Below are 20,662 nucleotides of genomic sequence, written 5' to 3'. Positions count from 1 at the left end.
ATTGTCAGTTTATTTGGTTCAAAATAAGTCAGACTAACTGAAATAAGCTTGGCTTGTTTGGTAAACTTGTTTTATGAAACAGGCCCCAGTCCTAATGAGATAATCTACACATGATAATAGCAACAGCAATGTTTAGTTATGAACCACATTTGTGACTGTGGAGCACAAAAGCAGTCTTAAGTCGCACAGGTATATTTGTAGCAATAGCCAACAATACGTTGTATGAGTCAAAATTTTTCTGTTATGCCAAAAAGCATTAGGATATTAAGTAAAGATCATGTTCCATGAAGATATTTTGTAAATTTCCTACTGTAAATATATCAAAACTTAATTTTTGATTAGTGATATGCATTGCTAAGAACTTAATTTGGACAACTTTAAAAGGCGATTTTAAATATTTTGATTTCTTTTTTTCTTTTTCTTTTTTGCACCCTCAGATTTCAGATAGTTGTATCTCAGCCAAATATTGTCCTATCATCAATACATCAATGGAAAGCTTATGTATGTAGCTTTCAAATGATGTATCAATGTCAATAATTTGACCCTTATGAAACTTGAATTGATTCAAAGTGCTGTACAATATGGGCAAAAACAACTCTACAATTCAAAACAGACACAGGAAGGGCTTGCAATACAAAGTTTCAAGCATTGTTCAGAGTAAATACTAGCTAGACCGGGAGAGGTCAAGGAAAGAAAGCAAAGTTTTTTTGTTTTGTTTTTTTCACCAGGTGTTTACCATTTCTGGACCAGCTGACTGAAAAAGAGGAATAGAGATTCATTCATTTTATTTTATTTTATTTTATTTTGTGATTACAAACTTCCTCTTTGTAATCATTTCATCATTCCCAAAATTGCCTTTTTACTCATAGCAACACAGCAAAACATTTGAACCGAGTCACCTTGTGATGTATTATTAAATATTAGTAGTTATTATCACAACAGAATGCATGGGAGGAGTTCCTTAAGCTTTATTGAACTGAGATGGTATAAAAACCGAACTGAGTCCTAATCTGTAGTTTGTGTGTCTAGATCGTCTGAAGTCCATCATGAAGATCATCCTCTTTCTCACCATCACCCTGATCTCTCAGGGCTACAGTGGTAAGTTAATACCTTCAATTTCCATCCTGATTGTTCGTTCAGTTAAACTGAACATGTTCATGTAAGCTACCTTTTGTTCTTGTACAGCATAGTTAGAGTCCTAATGCAAATAGTGTTCCTTCTCTCTCCTTGTCTGGACTTCTGATTTATACCCAAATCTCCTTAATCAAATCCTGTGCCTTACGTCTAATTGTACTTTACTGAGTTCGTACTATTGCGCTCTACTAGTACAAATAATAGGTTACTGACATGCCTCTGGGTGGTAGATATTTTCTTTCACATAAAATGACGCTTTAGCAGTCAGCATGTGAAATATATCTCACTTTCTTGTAAAGAGCCCTACGATGCTTCGAACGACTGCGATTCACAATGCCAGCAGCACGAGGACTGCTGCGATGACTATAAAAAGCAGTGTGGTCATTTAATCGCGAGCCGGTTAATCGTTACATCCCTAACGACCACACTGCTTTTTATAGTGATTCTTTTATATCCGTGATTCTGTGGTCGTCAGCGATGTAACGATTAACTGTGAGCCGGTTGAAAATCGATTAAAATATGTGACGATTCAAATCGGTTGAGATGCTAAACAAATCTCGACTCAGTTAGGGGTAGGAGTTTATATGAATGTATGTCTGAGGGAACTTACTGTCTTTAGAAAGGTTTAGATGGTATACTTTATATTAAAGTTCATAAGTGCAGCGCTCCTTTGTTTACAGCTGAAACCAAGGAAACGCTTAAAGCGCCACCTGCTGGCATAGAGTGAATCTGCGTCTCATTCAGCTCGTCGATTTCTTTTATTTGTGTTACTTAGTTGATTTGGAGCTTGTTTTAACATTTCCGTTTAGTTTTGTTATTTACATTTACATACAACAAAAGAGCAATAATATGCAAGTGCTATATTAGTATAGTGTTATATTTCAATTTCACAAAGAAACGTGCTGCATTTTGTCCGAGCAATAATAAAAGGACACATTTAATTTATAATTTGTCTTAAATCTCATTTTGTAAAAAAAATTAAATAAATTCGTGACTCGAATCGAATCGTGAGTTGAGTGAATCGTTAAATCCCTGGTGGTCGTCGAGGTGAGCTTCAACATCCGTGATTCTGTAAAACAAAATCACTCTCATAAGAAAAGTACAAAGCTGTCGTTAGGGTGGTACCAGTATAAAGGCAAACTGGTAAATCTTTGTACCTTTTCTGAGAGTGTATAGGTTTAAAAAAAATAAATAAATGTTTAGTAGCTGGTCTGGTCTTGCACGTTAAAGCTGTAAAACTAATTTTGCTGTTCTGTCAAGTCAAGCTGGACTGAAGTTTGTAGTTTTACGAATATAGTTTAATACTCCTTGTCTGTGTTCAATTAGACAAAAGGCACAAACGAATAATGAATCATTCAAAGTAATTCCAAACAAACACAGGTTTTATTTGTCTCTTAAATACAGTACAATGCTCAAGCTCTGTCGAGTCGTGTGGGGCAAACCGGCGTTTTATAACAGGCATAAAAATAGGAGAAGGATTTAGTTCTAAATATTAGGGGGTTATCTGTGTAAAGTTACTCATTGATCCCGAGTCCTGTTTATTTTGGATCTCAGAGGTGGCATGAAACTCAGCTGTGCCTACTTCTATAGTTTCACACACTTTCATTAGAAAATGCTAAACACCATATTTCCTATTGTGTAATTAATCAGTTCCATGTTAGTTATTTGTATGAAAAACACAATACTATTCAGACAAAAGGAACTGTCATGTATTTATTTATTTCCCTAAAACATAATTTATTTATTATTATTTTACATTATTTTCAGTCTACAAATGCTACTACAGGTTCAGGTAATTGCTGTTACGGTTGTAGCTGTCAACAGCACAAATCTGCACAACACCCAGGATTGTGTCACACAAACGTATAAAAACAAAAACAATAATAAACTTGAATCTAGTTATGAACACTGAACATGTGCAGACTTTTGACTGATAATTAACATTGTTTTCTTGACTACTAAGACAACAGATTTCCAGTTTTAGAAATTGAATGTTGAAATTTGCTCAGGCTTCGTCAGGGTTTTGTTTCCACTTCAGGCGCTAACTCTTTCTTTATCCTTTTCCCATCCCAACCTTCAGCCAGAGTCTCTGACGCTGAGATCAAGTCTCTGTCTGAGACGCTGTTCAAGTTAGACCATAACAGAGCCACAGCCTCAGAGCTGGTCATTGATCCTCAGACACTGATCTCTTCATCTGAGACCGGCTCCGAGGATGACCAGTCATCTCGCCCGTAAGACACAGACTGCACACACAGATATCCACATTCAGTATTTACATGTATGTTATAATTCCAGTGCTCTCTTTCTCTCTTAGATTGTTCAAGCAAGTGAGTAGTACTTTGCTCTCCAAGCCCACGTATCAAGCTCTGCTGAATCTATTAGACAACTATAGAAGGGTGTCAGGGGAAGCGGAGGATGTGACCTCACAGGAAGAGCAGGAGCAGGACACTTTCCTCCAAGAGGCCATGAACACTGATGTGGGCAGGGAGCTTTACAATTTCCTCCACTCTAAAGGTACAGTATATGTGACCACAAAACCCTTTTTCTGAATTTTAGTGACCTCAATGTAATAAAAAATAATGTGATTTCACATATTTTAGTATCTATTAAATAATATTTAAAGAATTACCATTCAAAGGTTTGGGGTCAGTATAATTTTGAGTTTATCTAGAAAGGATACAATTCTTTGCTCAAAAGACACAGTAATGACATTTATAATGTTGAAAGATTTGTTTCAAATATATATATTTTTTTTTTTTTCAACAGGAGCTAATTAGCATATTAGAATGATTTCTGAAAGATCATGTGACATTGAAGACTGGAGTAATGTCTGCTAAAACATCAGCTTTGCCATAATAAATTATATTTTAAAATATATTAAAATAGGAAAGCGCTTTTGAATTGTAATAATATTCCACAATATTACTGTTTTTTGGTCAAATAAATGTAGCCATTGTGAGCATGACAATCTTCTTTTAAAACATCTTACCAATCCCAAACTTCTGAACGGTATATGCAGTATTAATATTTTACTAATATTCTAAATTCTTTACTAGAAGAAAAGAGTTTACTGAGTACTATCATTTGCACCACAAAGTTATTAAAATGTTATTTAAATAGATTATGCAAAATATTTGAATTTAAACCGCTGGTTTTCAGGTATATACTCATCACAGAGCGAGTTTATCCAGGATCTGAAGATGATGTGGTTTGGTCTTTACTCTCGATCTAAAGGCAAAAAACTGGACTCCAGCGGGTTTGAGCACACCTTTGCAGGTCAGTCTGTGTGTGTGTGTGTGTGTGTGTGTGACCACGTGTGATTCGCTGTCAAACTGCTTTTTATCTCCCTTTGGCTGACATGTATTGTCTCAAAAGGGGAAATTAAGAAAGGAAAGGTGTCTGGTTTCCACAACTGGCTGCAGTTTTATCTGAATGAGAAAGAGGGCCTCCTGAATTACTACAGCCATAGTTTTAATGGCCCTGTGAGTATTACTGAGCGTGTGAATCAAAACAAACCAGTGCTAGTACATGCATTTTAAAAGTCTGGATGTCTACTTGTATTACACGTGTTGATATAGTAAAAGCCAAGTTTCTCCTCTCTCTCAGTGGACCGCATATCCTGATGTATTGGGAATGCAGTTTGAATGGGATGGCTATTTCAAAGAGGTTGGTTCTGCCTTTATTGGCTCTAGTCCTGAATTTGATCTGGCTATCTACAGTCTCTGCTACATCACCCGTCCTGGCAAGAAGTAAGTTGTCGGTTTTTGTTGTCGGCCTATGCATATTTATTCCTCCATCCGGCCATTCATCAAATGAATCTCATTTTGTTTATATGAGTAAATCAAATGTATATACTCATGTGTTTATCTGTATTCTCAGGTGTTATGTGAGTCTGGGAGGAAACACTCTGGGCATTCAGACCTATACATGGGAAAACAGCAGCTATGGGGATGGAAAGAAGTACATTGCCTCCGCTTACCCTGCCACACCACGATCATCTGCCATCTGAACATCAGTATCAACAGACTCACAACCAAAACAACTCATATGTAGTCTTCATTTTTTCTTGGTTGTTCGAGGTTGATGTTGGACCAAATAAAACACAAGAATAGAAAAACACCCTTCCTGTCTGTATTTTTACTAATACATAATATTATTTCACACTCTCATCAGCTACAACTGTCAAAAGTGAACACATCTATTAGTCTGTTATTAAGCAAACTTGTTGGTCACATATGTTGTTTTTTTTCCCACATTTTTAAATTTGATTTAGAACTATTTTCCGGTAATTCGGGATAGAATCACATTCTGTAATTATACAAAAAAATAAAAGAACATAAATAAAAAACAACAAACTCTTACAAATGGCTTTATTTTCATAAAATTTCAAGTGTATGACAGTGAAAGACCTGGCAGTGTTACGGGACTGACGAGACGTGAGACGTGCGGATCCATATGCAAGCTTTTAATGAGCAGAGACGTGGTCATAACAGGCAGGGTCGAACAGTGGCAGACAGGTATAACATGGGTGAGACAGAGAGTAAACAAAGACAAGCGTGAGTCGACAATCGGCAAACAGTATCAAAAGGGGCTTGACAAGAGAGGTAATCCAAAACATAAGCGATAGTCCAGGCAGGGGAAAACACAATCTGACATAGGCAAGACTAGGAAAACTAACAGGGCTCTGTAGGGCAGCAATAAATGCATACAATACTCAGCAGTGAGGGAAAGAAAGTCCAAGGCTTATAAAACGTGTCTAATGGGTTTCAGCTGTGTAATCAGTGCAATGTGTAATCTGTGACAGCTGTGTGATCTGTGCGATGGATGATGGGAAATGTAGTTAGACGGTGAAGTGCAACATGTGATGAGCGGGTGACCTCTGGTGGTGAGTGAACGGAAGTGCATGGACAGGATTCGTGACAGGCAGAACTGTCCGAAGTATTTTGACTACGGGCTGCACATCTGTATCTGTATCTGTAGCAGTAAGACTACAGAGAGAGAGAAAAATGTGTTAACATGCACGTAAACAAGTTGTACACTGCACAAAATGCTTTTCTTACTTAGATTTTTAGTCTTGTTTCCAGCCAAAGTATCTACAAATTCTTAAATCAAGAAGGATTTTCTAGAGAAGTAAAAATTATTGTCTTGTTTTCAGAAAAAACATGTCAAAATTAAGTGAGTTTTTGCTTGAAATAAGCAAAATAATCTGCCAATGGGGTAAGAAAAATAATTTTTCGCACAATAGGTCAATATTTACTATTAACAAAACGCTTTACACCTGTCTCAACATCTCTCACTGCTTCTCTCACTCCGATTGACGCAAATGAGTAAACAGACAGTGCAATTCTACAGTTATGGTTTCCTACAAATGTAGAAAATACAATGGATTAGGCTACAACATTACTGGACTAAATTATACCCATATGCAAATCACATTTATTATTTATTAACAATAAAGATTAAAAATAAGAAAGATGCACTTTACAAATACGTCGTTGTAAATGTGACCCTAGATCACAAAACCAGTCTTAAGTCGCTGGGGTATATTTATAGCAATAGCCAAAAATACATTGTATGGGTCAAAATAATTGATTTTTATTTTATGCCAAAAATTATTAGGACATTAAGTAGAGATCATGTTCCATGAAGATATTTTGTAAATTTCCTACTGTAAATACATCAAAACTTTGTATCTCTGCCAAATATTGTCCTATCCTAACAAACCATACATCAATGATGTATAAATCTCAATTTAAAAAAAAAATTGACCCTTATGACTGGTTTTGTGGTCCAGGGTCACAAATGAGAAACTGTGATGAGTCATGCAGCAGTAATAACGTAACAAAAACATATACAATTTCAAGCAAAATGATCATATTTATTTAACATTTATAAGTTTAATTAAATGTCAGTAATGAACTGCATAAATTATAGCGATCACGAAGGTCCTCTTTCCCAAACGCGTACAGTAAAATTTAGTTGATACAGTATCAACTCCCCATCAGTAGTTCTATACTGCCACCTACTGGCGCAGTTGTGTAACTTAGAGAACAACTTTTGCTATGTTGAGTTCATGAGAAAGATAAGTCATGATAACTAGAAAACAACTTTTGTTATGTCGAGATCACGAGAAAACAAGAAGGGAAAAAAGAAATGCATGGCCGCTTAGAACTTCTGTAGTAATATAGCGCGTCACCTGCCTCAAGATCTTTTACTGTTTGTACTCCGATTGAGGCACACAAGCAAACAGACAGTGCAAATCTGCACGTATTTACCTATTTGCCACCTATTAGAGCACCTGCCTCAAGATCTCTCAGTCTGTTTACACTCCAACTGATGCACGTAACAAAACAGAAAATGCTGCTACTCCTCCTCTGCCTGCCCAAGATGAGTCTGCACACCAACGATCGAGCTGTCACAGAACATGCCACAGACAAAGTGAATTAATATTAAAAATCATGTGCATCAATCGCAGTGTCGGGTGGCTGTACACAGTGTGAGATCTTGAGACTTGCGCGACGCTTTGGTGCCATGGGACATGTGCTCCATAATGGATTAAAATATGAAATTATATATATATATATATATATATATATATATATATATATATATAGGTGGAAATGGGTAAATAAATATAGATTGGCAGTTTTTTTTTTCAAAATATTGAGGCAGGTGTAGAAAGGAATAAGATGTACTGTAATAAGTGTAGAATTGCACTGTCTGTTTACTCATTTGCGTCAATCGGAGTGAGAGATGTTGAGACAGGTGTAAAGTGTTTCGTTAATAGTGAATATTGACCTATTGTGCGTTCCGTTGTGGCTCCCGCTGTTAGCAGGGGATAATCGCTGCATTTGGGGTCTGTTTGTTCACACAGGCACGACCTGATTGGCAGCTGCCTTTAGCGGAGCCTTTACGATTACCTCCATTAATCAAAGCGTTCAGCACGGTCGTCTGTGAGTGACGTCACTTCCCAATACAAACACACCCCCTAGTATAGTCCCGCCCCCTCACAATGATTGACAGCTTTCCGTGTAGACATCGCAAATTCAAATGCAAAAGGAATTGCGATTTCATTTGAGTTTTGGCAGGTTACATGCACGACGCAGAGAAAGTGAAAAACCAAATGTGGTAATTAATATTGATATTTAAATATGACAGGCTCATAACTCGTAAGACATGGGAAATACAGTTGCAAATGGAATTTGCCTTTTCATTTGTAATGTAGCAGTCACTATGCGTTCGCGAAAGCGAAAATGCAAATGATAATGAAAGATTTGCAATTGCATTTGGATTATGTCACAATTTATGCGCCCACATGTGGAAAACGCAATTGAAAATACAATTTGCAATTGCTTTTGAAAATAGTCCGGAAAATCCTTCCATACTCCAACAGGATGAACACAACAAAACAAAACTAAATTTGTGGCAGTGTGAAATGACCATAATGCTGTACGTTAGGCGTGAGATTCATTAAACTTGGTTTGCTATAATACATCTATTCAGAAGTGCACCAGTGTGAATCATAATTCCCCCCACATTTGCTGTATATCCATAAAGTGATATCGTTGTCATAGTATTCACAGTTTTTCAGTGTCCAAATGTTGTTTGTATTCTATTTATTATGAAGGGGCAAATTATAATCTCGATAATGAAAACATTTACATGTGTGGAGATTTAAAGTCTGGGCGTTTGAGTAAATGGGAATATATTCTATGAAACATGTTTAAGTTTATTTAATTGAATATTTTAATGTTTTAAAATATATTTGCATTTATAGAAATCTAATATATTTGCATGTACAGAAATGTAATATGTTAAGAAATATTAGAAATTAATATATGGACAAATATCGCAAATTAATATATTTACATAGTCTGATATCTAAATGTATTTACATATAAAGGAAATAAATATATGTAAATATTTACATATTTAATATATGTGAAAAATATTAAAAGCGGTCAAAATCAAATATTTAAATATATTTTTAATATATATTTCAAAATATATTTACATATATTGTATAAAATATATTTTCTTCTATTTGAATTTAAGATATTTAAATATATCAAAATATATTTATTAAAAATATATTTCAATCTATGTGACTTCTGTATGGGAGATGATCAGAGACAGCACACTATTTGTCAAGTTTTGAACAGGGCTGCGTTTCCCAAAAGCATCGTAAACTTAAGTAGATCGTAGAGCCATTGCCACCAATAGTCTCCACAATCAACTTTCACAATCACAAACAGCTTTTGGGAAACGCAGCCCAGAATGATTATGTAATGTTATTTATTATTCTGTCTCGTGACGCATGCAGCTTTGAAGGGGTCCTGTTTCTCACAGAAGATTGTTAAAAGTGTGAGAAACACACTGACTGAGGTGCTCAGACTAGAGTACTTCATGTCTGAACGCTGTTACTATGCACAACCTAACTACCAAACAAGGAACCGCAGCTGTGCTTGTTTAGAGAGATGTGTAACTGCATTAACCTCACAGAGCTGCATTTTCACACTCGGAGCGTTGCTATCTCAGTGAAGAAAATGTCTCACACTTTAGTTTTTATATGTCTGTTTTTGTGGTACCTTGTTGGTAAGCTGTTGTTTTTTTTAGTTTAATTATTGTATTTATTATTCATATTAATTATTAATTAGTTCAACAACAACTAAAGTGGAAAAAAAAAACTAATTATATCTAATTATATAAATACACAGTAGCTATGTTTCCATCTCCCTCTTTTTATGCACATTTTGAAGTATCGCATCAGAAACAAGTGATGGAAATGCCAAATTTCGAAAAGAAATTCCTTAATTTGCAAAAATGTTGTTATGGTCATTCTGAAGTGCCCAAGCAACGTCTGTCTTCAAAGTATTTGTGTATAATTGCCTCCCAGATCGTTCTGCCACGACTGCGTTCCCGAACAGCTGACATTCACCCTCGAAAGCAAGACCGCATTTATTGTGTTTCATCTGCGCTCTCGAAGTGCAAGTAATTTATTATATTTGAGAATTATTATAATCAGTGGCTTCTCCTACTTTTCTTAGTGATATTTAGTGCCAGTTTATCAGGAAGTGACGATTTTGTTCTCTGTAACTCGTTGGATGGAAACGGTACTTATTCACAAATATTTTATGCGATATTCCAATTTTGCGCACAAGTTAAATTCTTAGGATGGGAACCCGGCTAATGATAACTATAAAATTATTCTATAATAACTAAAAATATGTATACTAACTATGTGTTCCTGTGTGTTCTCAGGTGTGTCTGGTGTTGAGACGGATAAAACGAAGTCAGCAGAAGTGATGGAGGGAGATTCTGTCACTCTACACACTGATCTGACTGAAATACAGGGTGATGATCTGATTCTCTGGACATTTGGACCTAAAGACACGCACATAGCTAAAATCAATAAAGCACACAATGAGATCTTTCATGACGGTGTTGATGGGAGATTCAGAGACAGACTGCACTTGGACAATCAGACCGGATCGCTCACCATCACAAACACCAGCACAGAGCACTCTGGACCTTATAAAATAGAAATCGTCACTGAAAACAGGGTCTCAATCAAGACTTTCAGCGTTACAGTCTACGGTAAGCTGAGCAGTACACTGTCATTTGTCCTGTTCTTCTTAAATAGTATTAAACTATTGCACTAAATACCTGCAAAAGCAGTAATATGAGCTTTCCATTCCTGTCATCAGCAGTTACTCTCCATTAAATCCCTCATCATCTGAAAGATCTCCAAGCTCCAGATGTGTGCTGCTGTGTTCAGTGGTGAATGTGACACAGGTGACTCTGTCCTGGTTCGAGGGAAACTGTTTACTCTCCTCCATCAGTGTCCCGGAGCTCAACACCACCATCTCTCTACATCTGGAGGTGGAATATGAGGATAATAACACCTACAGCTGTGTGCTCAACAATCCCATCAGTCACCGGTCCAGACATCTCAACATCTCTGATTTCTGTCAGCCAGAGGAAAGTTCCTGTATTTGTGAGTATAAACGATTACTTGTTTCCTTCCCAGATTGTCTGTTGGTTTCTAGAGACAACTGAAGTCAGATCCCAGTAAAACACAGATGAGGAATCAAAAGGACTTTGGTGATTCTGGTCCCAATAATTTTTCAATTTATTGATTCAGGTTCCTTCATGATTCCATTAATGTTTATTTTAATTATGAGAAAGAAATATTTGGAAAACAATGCTTATTGAATGCATTGCTCTGACATAAATCCTCTTGTCGGCTCATAAGAATCATTCACGTACACATCGGTCTGAATGTCATTGTTGTGTGCAACCAGAGAGAAAGCAGAGTATATTAATACAGTGTCCACATCAAAAAGACAGCGCACATGTCGAGAACCATTAACAGAACTGAAAGTCATAAGTCACTGACAGAAAGTAAAATGATTCACTTCCAGTTTTTCCTTTCTTTCTTTATGAAACTGGTATTGAATAACAACCAAATTCTCACTTCCCAACGCTGACATAGTTTTGTCATTTTTTTTGTTTGATTGTTTGTTTTATTGTTAAATAAAAAAGAAGAATAAGTAGACTTTGACAAAAATGTCTTCCTTATTTAGACTCTGTCCACGGTTCATCTGAAGCATTGATCCGATTGGTCATATCAGTTCTGGTGGGCGTGGCTACCATTACTGTGCTGATTTATGACATCAGATCCAGAAGAAGAGTTTGACAGATCAGGAGAGCAAATTCAGCTGAGAAGCTCCTTTGAAATGTCCTGTTACTCTTCTTACAGGTTTTATGCATGATATCCCCTAAAATGTTACTGAAAATCCAGCATCCAGGCCATTCGTTACACTCGCACAACAATACTCAAGTTATCTTTCTGTTTCTGTGCTTATTTATACACAAGTTCTTTGTAAATATGTAAATTACTGATTTGGCTTTGCAGCAGAAAACCGTAGATGTATTCATTTTGCTGTCATGACTGTACATTCATACTATGTACAGAACCAGACGTTCTTTCAGTTCAGTGGTAAGAAATAAAAAGTTATATATCAGTTGAATATATTACCAAATGTACAATGTCTATCAATAAATTTACTCATTTAAAAAGTCTTGTTGCAGTCATTGGTCATTTGGAAGAACTGACTTTCTAACATCTACATACAAAGTACAGTGCTGAAGGAAAGGTCAAATATGGTTAGCTTTCAAATTGTGGTACAAGTGTGATCATTACTGGGAACTTATTTTGGTTGCCAAAACATGCTGTAAACAAACACTTTTAATGCTCTCCACAGTACAAATAAAAATACTCACTGGAACGTTTGCCAAATCTGTTTTGTTAATTTCCTATAATTACAGCCTCACCTGTGGATGCTCTTTCGTTTGTAGCTGCTGAAAATGGACGTGTGGCATGAGAGTGTGAGAGTCTCAGTTGGGTGAGTTTCACTCATAACGTGAGAGTTGGTGATGCTAGCAGCTCTACAGAAGACGATCATCATCCAGCTTCATTCAGTTTGCTCTCATAGTCAGTAGCAATAGTTTAGCATGTCCTCATGTTCTTATTGTAAAGCCAAGTCCCCTAGATGGCGCTTTCACATATCATTATTAAGTAATCAGACTTTCATTACTTCACTAAAATAATATATTAAGGAATTTCTTGAAATCAATATGCCCTGATGTGGATCCTCAAATAATGTGGGAATCGACTAAGTGTGCTATACGAGGATTCTGTATATCTTTTTCTTCTACTCTTGCCAAAGCAAAAACTCACCAGTTTACACAATTAGAAAATAAAATCCAATCATTGCAAAACCTACAAAAACAACATTTTACTGAGCAACAGGCTACACTGCTGTCCTCTGTAACGTTATGAAAGGTTTTATCCTTTATTTATCAATTTTAGCTTCAGAGAACCAAATCGTAGAAATTCGGTTTTGATCTGATTAATTGATATTAATCAATATTGTATAATTTATACCCTATTAACAACTCGTCCCGCGAGTATTAATATAGTATAAATCAGCAATGCTTCTTATTGTTGATAAGAATACAGAATTGATTGGGAAATTTGCCTGAGCAACAGGTAACACGATCTATGGCAAATAATTTAACGATTTGAAAATCAAGGCACCAGACTATTCATTAAAAATGAATCGAGCGTTTATTTACTATTCTAAGGCACAATACAAATAACCAAAACACATACACACACACATACACATATTATGGCAAGATCAAAGCAGTTTGAAGGAAGGTAACTATTCTCTTTTCTTGAGAATTAAGGACGACCTTATTGGGACGTCACAAACGGAAGACTCAGTTATTGTTATCTTTTAACGATTCATTCAACTCAACCAGTTGCAGCGAATAAGAGATTTGTTTGTTTACTTATCGTGCGTGGGAGTTGAAGGCTGTATTTAGGGGTTGCTGGAGGGACGTGTTGTTGTCGCGTGACGTCACTCGGGATTCCTCCTTTGGATTTGATGGCTTCCTGGTAGCGCGCGAATAGCGAGTTTGAAGTTCTTTTACGCAGCAGCTTGCAAGTTTTTCTTTGGTCAGACGTGGCCAGGGTGTCGAAGTCTTTTGATGATCAGCCAGATGTTCCACAGCACGATCGAGGGGCAACGCCCAGACTTTCAGCCACGTTTCTTGCAGCTGCACCAGTTGTTTCACCCCGTTCTTTGTTCTGAGCACTGTTCAAAGTTGGGGTGTCTGTTTTATCGGACAGAATTAAGTCCATCCTAGTCACTGTCTGACCCAATCACATTGTCATTGTAGGGCGGAGCTCCGCCCAACAGGACTAATATTTCGTGCATACATTATCTGCTCATAAATATGTCACCTGAGCCACAATATCCTAGCAGATTTCTACAAAGTGTTATAATCATACCTTGTGATGCTAAAAGTCAACATTCATCTATTTCAATATACTGGACTCAGCATAACGTGTAATTTAATATCAAACATGAGATACTTATATTGAATACCTATAATTTTATCTACTAAACGAGTTAAGTCATAGATTAAAAATATCCTAAATTCTGATAACTACAGTCAGATATATGAAACATAAAATACCACATTCGTATATGTATTGTCTCTTAGATATATTGCTTTTAATAGCAGCAGTCTTTTCCAAATTGTGCTTTTGAAAGAAACTCTGTGTGACTAGAGTTTCTTTGTTGTCCGAGCAAAAGAGGCTGCATCGTCTTGGAATGCAACTTGGAAAAGGGGGTTTGCTCTGGGGTCACCAGGATGTCTGTGCTGTAGGTTTGTTCAAGTCTGGTTAACATATATCTGTCTTTCCTTGTTGATACCATCATTGAATTATGGTCAAAAGCACTCAGGGGATTTAGGGAGGGCCTGAGCTCGAACAAGTCCAGATCCCACGTGCTTTGTACTGTCTGTTTATTTGACTTTATTTATGGTAAACTGGTCAAGACCAACATTGAAAATCCTGTGCTTCAAAGAATGGCCAGATGTTCTCCTCCCAGCTTCATGAGATGATAAGGAGAACAGACAGGAAGCTTAGTCATTTGTAACTTTTACGAGCTGATGGAGGAAGGACTCAGGAATGTTCTTGAGTTAAGTTTATGCGTGTGCGTTCTTTTCGACCAGGTTCTACACCTCTTTAAAAGAAGAATATGATTTACTTTCACACTCAAAGGCGGAATTTATTTTACATAGGACTAGGCAAAAATATTATTTTGAATCAGAGAGACCTAGTCATTTATTGGCCCTTAGGTTGAAAGAATACGAGTCTAAGGCATATATTAGCGCAATAAAATCTGTGGCAATTAATGACATATTTAAAGGTTTTTACATGAATCTGTATTAAGCTGAAACAGATTTTGATGAACCAATTTGTAAGCAGTATTTAGATAAATTGGAACTGCCTCGGATCTCACAGATGGATAAGGAATCTTTGGAGGCCCCATTAAGTTTGGAGGAGCTTCACGTCTCTCTAAAAAGCCTTCAAAAGGGCAAATCGCCGGGTCTAGATGGTCTCCCCCCTGAATTATATTTGGAAATTTGGGATTTGGTAGGGACACTTATGCTTAATTCATTTAATTTTGCAATTGAAAATGGGCTATTTCATAGAGATCAAAAAACATCACTGATTTCATTACTTCTTAAAAAAGGGAAAGATCCATTAGATTGTTCCAGCTACAGACCGATTTCGCTTATCCCATGTGATCTTAAAATCTATGCTAAAGTTTTTGCTTTTCTTATGGAGAAGGTAATTCATAGTCTGATCAAGGAGGACCAAACCGGTTTTATCAAGGGGCGCAATGCATCTGAAAATATGCGTAGACTCCTTCATATTCTTGACTTTGCAGACTCCCACCCGACCCCTTGTGCGGTCTTTTCACTTGATGCAGAAAAAGCCTTTGACATGCTAGAGTAGAATTATATGTGGGCAGTTCTGCAATGTTTCGGCTTCGGTGAACACTTCATTTCTATGATTAAGACATTATACCACACACCAGCAGCATTAGTCATAACTGGTAATATTATTTCCCCCCCGTTCCCTTTGCAGCGGGGAACAAGGCAGGGATGTCCGCTTTCCCCCTTATTGTTTTGTCTATCTCTTGAACCCTTAGCACAAGCCATCAGGAAATCTGAAGTATCGATTAAGATTCATAAAGATAAAGATAAAGATTCAACTTTATTGTCATTACACAAGTACAGGTACAGGGCAACGAAATGCAGTTTAGGTCTAACCAGAAGTGCAATAGCAGCAAGTGCAGTATATACAATGGTTGAATAAGTGAAGGACAAGGATATGTACTGAATATATGTATAAATATATATAGAAAGATGGTTATTAATATAAACAGAATTTACAGGTGAATATGTATAGTGAATAAATATACAGATGGCTATTACTATAAACAGAATTTACAGGTGATATGTACTATCAATATAATATATATATACAGATATACAGATGACTATTACTATAAACAAGGTGTAAAAGTGCAGTGGAAGTGATTGCATATTACAATTAGACATACGGTGCAAAATGTTAATGTAAACATTGATAATGTAAACAACAGTCGGCAGTGCAAATGAGCATAGTCCAATTTAGGTATGGTAGTGCAAGATACAAAAGTAAACAGTTGTTACTGTAATAAAATTTACATTCAGTAGTGCAAATAAGGCAGATGTGAGGTAGGAGAGAAGAGTTAATAATATATGAGGAAGTGGATCAACGGGGGTTAGAGTTCAGTAAAGAGACAGCTCTGGGGAAGAAACTGTTCTTTAGTCTGCTGGTCCTGGTCCGGAGGCACCTGAAACGCCTGCCGGAGGGCAGGAGAGAAAACAGTCTGTGGGCTGGGTGAGAGGAGTCCTTAAGGATGCTGCGAGCTCGATGCAGACAGCGTTTCCTCTGGATGTGTTCGATGGCAGGTAGTGGAGTCCCTGTGATGCGCTGGGCAGTTTTCACCACCCGCTGCAGTGCCTTGCGCTCCACAACAGAGCAGCTCCCATACCATACTGTGACACAGTTGGTCAGGATGCTTTCTATTGCGCAGCGATAGAAGTTCACCAGGATAGCAGAGGAGAGCTGATTCTTCCTCAGTGTCCTCAGAAAGAAGAGGCGCTGGTGAGCCTTCTTGACCAGGCTGGAGGTGTTGGTTTTCCACAACATGTCCGCCGAGATGTGGATCCCCAGGAACTTGAAACTGGAGACACGCTCAACAGCCATTCCATTGATGTGGATGGTGTCGTGTGCCTCTTGACTCCTTCCTGAAGTCCACGATGAGCTCCTTCGTTTTGGTGGTGTTGAGGAGCAGGTTATTTTCAGTGCACCATGTGGCCAGGTGCTGGATCTCCTCCTATAGGCAGTCTCATCGTTGTTACTGATGAGGCCAATCACCGTGGTGTCGTCTGCAAACTTGACGATGGAATTAGATCCATACACAGGCTTGCAGTCGGAGGTGAAGAGGGAGTAGAGAAACGGGTTTAGCACACAGCCCTGTGGTACACCAGTGTTAAGTGTGATGGATGTGGAGCAGGTGAATCCTGATCGAACATTCTGGGGTCTGTTGGTCAGGAAGTCCAAAATCCAGTTACACATTGAGGTATTGATGCCCAGGTCTCCAAGTTTGGCTATTAACTTGGTTGGGATGACAGTGTTGAATGCTGAGCTGAAGTCAACAAACAGCATACGTACATAAGTGTTCTTATTGTCCAGGTGAGTGAGCACAGAGTGCAGTGCCATGGAAACTGCGTCCTCTGTGCTCCTATTGCTACGGTAGGCAAACTGGTGTGAGTCCAATGTGGATGGTAGAGAGTCTTTTAGGTGTTCCAGGACCAGCCGCTCAAAGCACTTCATGACGATGGGTGTGAGTGCTACAGGGCGGTAGTCATTAGGGCACCTCGGACTAGAGTGTTTTGGCACTGGCACAATGGAAGTGCATTTAAAGCATGTTGGTACGGCTGCTTGGGCAAGAGACAGGTTGAAAATGTCTGTAAAAACCCCAGCGAGCTGCACCGCACATGCCCTGAGAACACGACCAGGGATGTTGTCTGGCCCAGCAGCCTTGTGCGCGCTGATCCGGCTCAGTGCCTTGCAGACATCTGTGGAGGAGAGTATGATTGGTGGGTGGTCAGCTGAGGGATTGAGCTTGGTGGCAGTTTCTCTGTTGTCTCTTTCAAAGCGAGCATAAAAGTAATTTAGCTCGTTCAGGAAGTTGACATCAGTGGCTGCGGGGGTGGAGTGGGTGGGTTTGTAGTCACTGATGGCCTGAATGCCCTGCCACATGCGTCGAGGGTCAGAGTTGGAAAAGTGTCCCTCTATCTTTAGCTTGTAGCAGTGCTTGGCCTTTTTGATGCCCCTCTTCAGGTTTGCTCTGGATGTGCTGTAGGCTTGTGCATCTCCTGATCTGAAGGCAGTGTTGCGTGACTTCAACAGGAGTCGCACTTCCTTGTTCATCCAAGGCTTCTGATTTGGATATGTGGTGATCTGTTTCTGGGTTGTAACACTGTCAATGGTGATATTGATATGATCCAATACAGAGGAGGTGTAAGAGTCAATGTCTGTGTGAGCGCCACTGGTGGCTTGAGAAGCAAACATACTCCAGTCTGTGTGTAGAAACCTTTCCTGGAGTGTGGAATCTGCCCCCGCAGGCCACACCTGGATGGTCTTCACTGATGGCTTCACATGGTTGATGAGGGGTGCATATTTGGGGGTGAGGAACAAAGAAAGGTGATCTGACTGTCCCAGGTGGGGGAGGGGTGTCGCAACGTAAGCTCCAGCCATGTTTGTGTAAACATGATCTAAGGTTTTGTTTCCTCTGGTGTGACAGGAAACATGCTGGTGAAACTTGGGTAGCACTGACTTTAAGTTTGAGTGATTAAAGTCACCTGCAACAATAAAAGCCACTTCCGGGTGATCAGTCTGTTGTTTACTGATGGCTGCGTGAAGTTCTTTCATAGCAAGCTTGGCATCAGCATCCGGGGGAATATAGGCTGCAGTTATAATGGTGGAAGTGAACTCCCGCGGTAGATAAAACGGTCTACATTTAACCATGAGAAACTCAAGGTTAGCTGAACAATGACTCCCAACAATAGCAGAGTTTGTGCACCAAGCTTTGTAAATGTAAATGCACAATCCACCACCTCTGGTCTTACCGGAGCCATCTAATGTTCTATCAGCCCGGAGTGTGTGGCGTCCCGCTAGCTCAATAGCGGTGTCCGGTATTCCGCTGTTTAACCAGGTTTCCGTGAAGATTAGGACGTTACAGTTCAAAAGTTTCTTGCTGTGTGTGATGCTGAGTCGAATCTCCTCCATTCATGATCATAATCATAGTATTTCGTTATACGCTGATGATATTATTCTATATTTAGACCACTTTGATGTTTCAGTCTCTAGTATAATTAAGGAATTTGATAATTTTAGTAGCTTAGCAGGATAAAAAATAAATTGGAGAAAATTATCAAGTCCCATTGAAAAAGCTCTTCTCATAAACCCTGTTATCCAATGTACACATTTTTGTACAGATCTTCTGAAACAGGAGACAATTCCATTGATGCTTTGAAATGTTTTACCAGTTTACCAGTGACACTGATTAATATTGGCATCCTTCTGTCTCGGGAGACAATGTATCTGCGCCCAAGTCAATCTGTTGTGGAATTGCAGTGCCTGCTGTGGCTGAACAGTCCAATACAAGAGCGGCAGACTCTGTTGCAGTTACTACAGGTGAAGCCTGTGACTAGAGGTCTGCGCAGGACCGTTTTTTAAGTCCCGCTCCCGCGAGGTTATATCCCACACCCACCCGCTCCCGCGATATATTCACTCTTTGTTCACCCGCTGTCCGCTTTGAATAATTTTCTTCCCGACCCGACCGTTCCCGCTAAATTTAGATCTCGTTTCCAGAACCACACATTTAAATTTCCTCTACTGAAAGAAAGACAAGCTAACAAATAAAAGTGTAGTCTGCACAAAATTGTATTTGTTATTTTATTCGTCTTTTTTATTGACAGCAAAATGTTAAACGACATTTTTTTTTGTCACAGACAAAATAAAAATGTACAGAAATAGTATTCCTTATTTTTATTCGTCTTGTCAGGATACAGTTCGTTTAACCTTTACAACACAATAGGAACAAGTGTCGTAGAGGGGAAAAAATGTAGGCTGTACAAAAACGGGCTATTATAATTTTATTCGTCTTGTCAAAATACTAAATTCGTTTAACATCTTGCTGTAAACACAGTAGCCTAGGAAAAGTGACACGTAAGAAAAATAAATTCGACATCTGTCATTTAAAATTATAGGCTAAGCAAAATATAAACAAAACCGAGTTGAGCGTTCTTCAAGGACAGTGTATCCACACTTTGCTCCATCTTTATTCTGCTCTGTCACTCATCAACAACCTGCCTGTTCTGTCTGCGGGCCGTATATTCACTGGTAGGCTAGCCTGCTCTGAGCATCGTTATGCACATGCTGCACACAGACCTCGCAAATAAAACGAAGCACTGGTTCATGCGTGCAGCACGTGCATAACAGTCGAGTGCAGACATGTTGTTCTGAAAAGACGTCGGGAACGGGATATTGTTAGACCGCCCGCTCTCGTTCAAATTGCACCAGAGTTACCGACCGCAACCGCGTTTTATTCGGGAATTTAATCCCGCGTCGCAAGAAATCTTGCAGACCTCTACCTGTGACTGCTTCTGTGGGTACTGACTCTCTGCCGTCTGCGCTGCCTCTTCTCCCACTGGTCCTCTCTCTTTCCCTCGCTCAGCTTTATGCTGGTCCTTACGACTTATCATATAATTCAATAAATCATATTTTTAAACTTTATATTGTTTTTTCTTTGCATCATTAATGTGTTAAGGAGAAAAATATGCAAGCAGAAACTATGTCCCCAAAACACTTCTTGCATACAGACAGCTGGCCAACTTACGCTCAACTCTGCAAGACCATGCTGGTGAACCAGCATCACCAGCTCCATTTTGCTTGAGAACAGCATGGATATACTGGTCCACCAGCTACACCAGCACTAACCAGCTTGGACCAGCATAGGGATGCAACGATACCATTTTTTCAAAT

The 20,662-nt window shown here is 38.5% G+C and overlaps 1 protein-coding gene across 1 annotated transcript; it reads left to right on the top strand.

Moving 5' to 3' along the window:
* The first annotated feature begins 311 nt into the window (after positions 1-311).
* On the top strand, positions 312-5,236 carry LOC131539302 (uridylate-specific endoribonuclease A-like). The gene is made up of 7 exons (XM_058773789.1): positions 312-1,098; positions 3,215-3,365; positions 3,449-3,648; positions 4,294-4,410; positions 4,510-4,616; positions 4,741-4,883; positions 5,014-5,236. The coding sequence occupies exons 1-7, from the start codon at positions 1,047-1,049 to the stop codon at positions 5,141-5,143; spliced, it is 900 nt and encodes a 299-aa protein (XP_058629772.1). The 5' UTR covers positions 312-1,046; the 3' UTR covers positions 5,144-5,236.
* Positions 5,237-20,662: the final 15,426 nt, after the last annotated feature.

Source organism: Onychostoma macrolepis, chromosome 04 (genome assembly GCF_012432095.1).
Source record: "Onychostoma macrolepis isolate SWU-2019 chromosome 04, ASM1243209v1, whole genome shotgun sequence".
NCBI lineage: Eukaryota > Metazoa > Chordata > Actinopteri > Cypriniformes > Cyprinidae > Onychostoma > Onychostoma macrolepis.
This window is presented reverse-complemented; position numbering and strand designations above follow the sequence as displayed.

Bases quoted from the DNA above. Each gene is read 5' to 3' on its own strand.
- LOC131539302 (XM_058773789.1), top strand. From the start codon at position 1,047: ATGAAGATCATCCTCTTTCTCACCATCACCCTGATCTCTCAGGGCTAC. The intron at 4,617-4,740 runs GTGAGTATTACT...CCTCTCTCTCAG, and splicing joins GCCATAGTTTTAATGGCCCT to TGGACCGCATATCCTGATGT. The intron at 4,884-5,013 runs GTAAGTTGTCGG...CTGTATTCTCAG, and splicing joins ATCACCCGTCCTGGCAAGAA to GTGTTATGTGAGTCTGGGAG.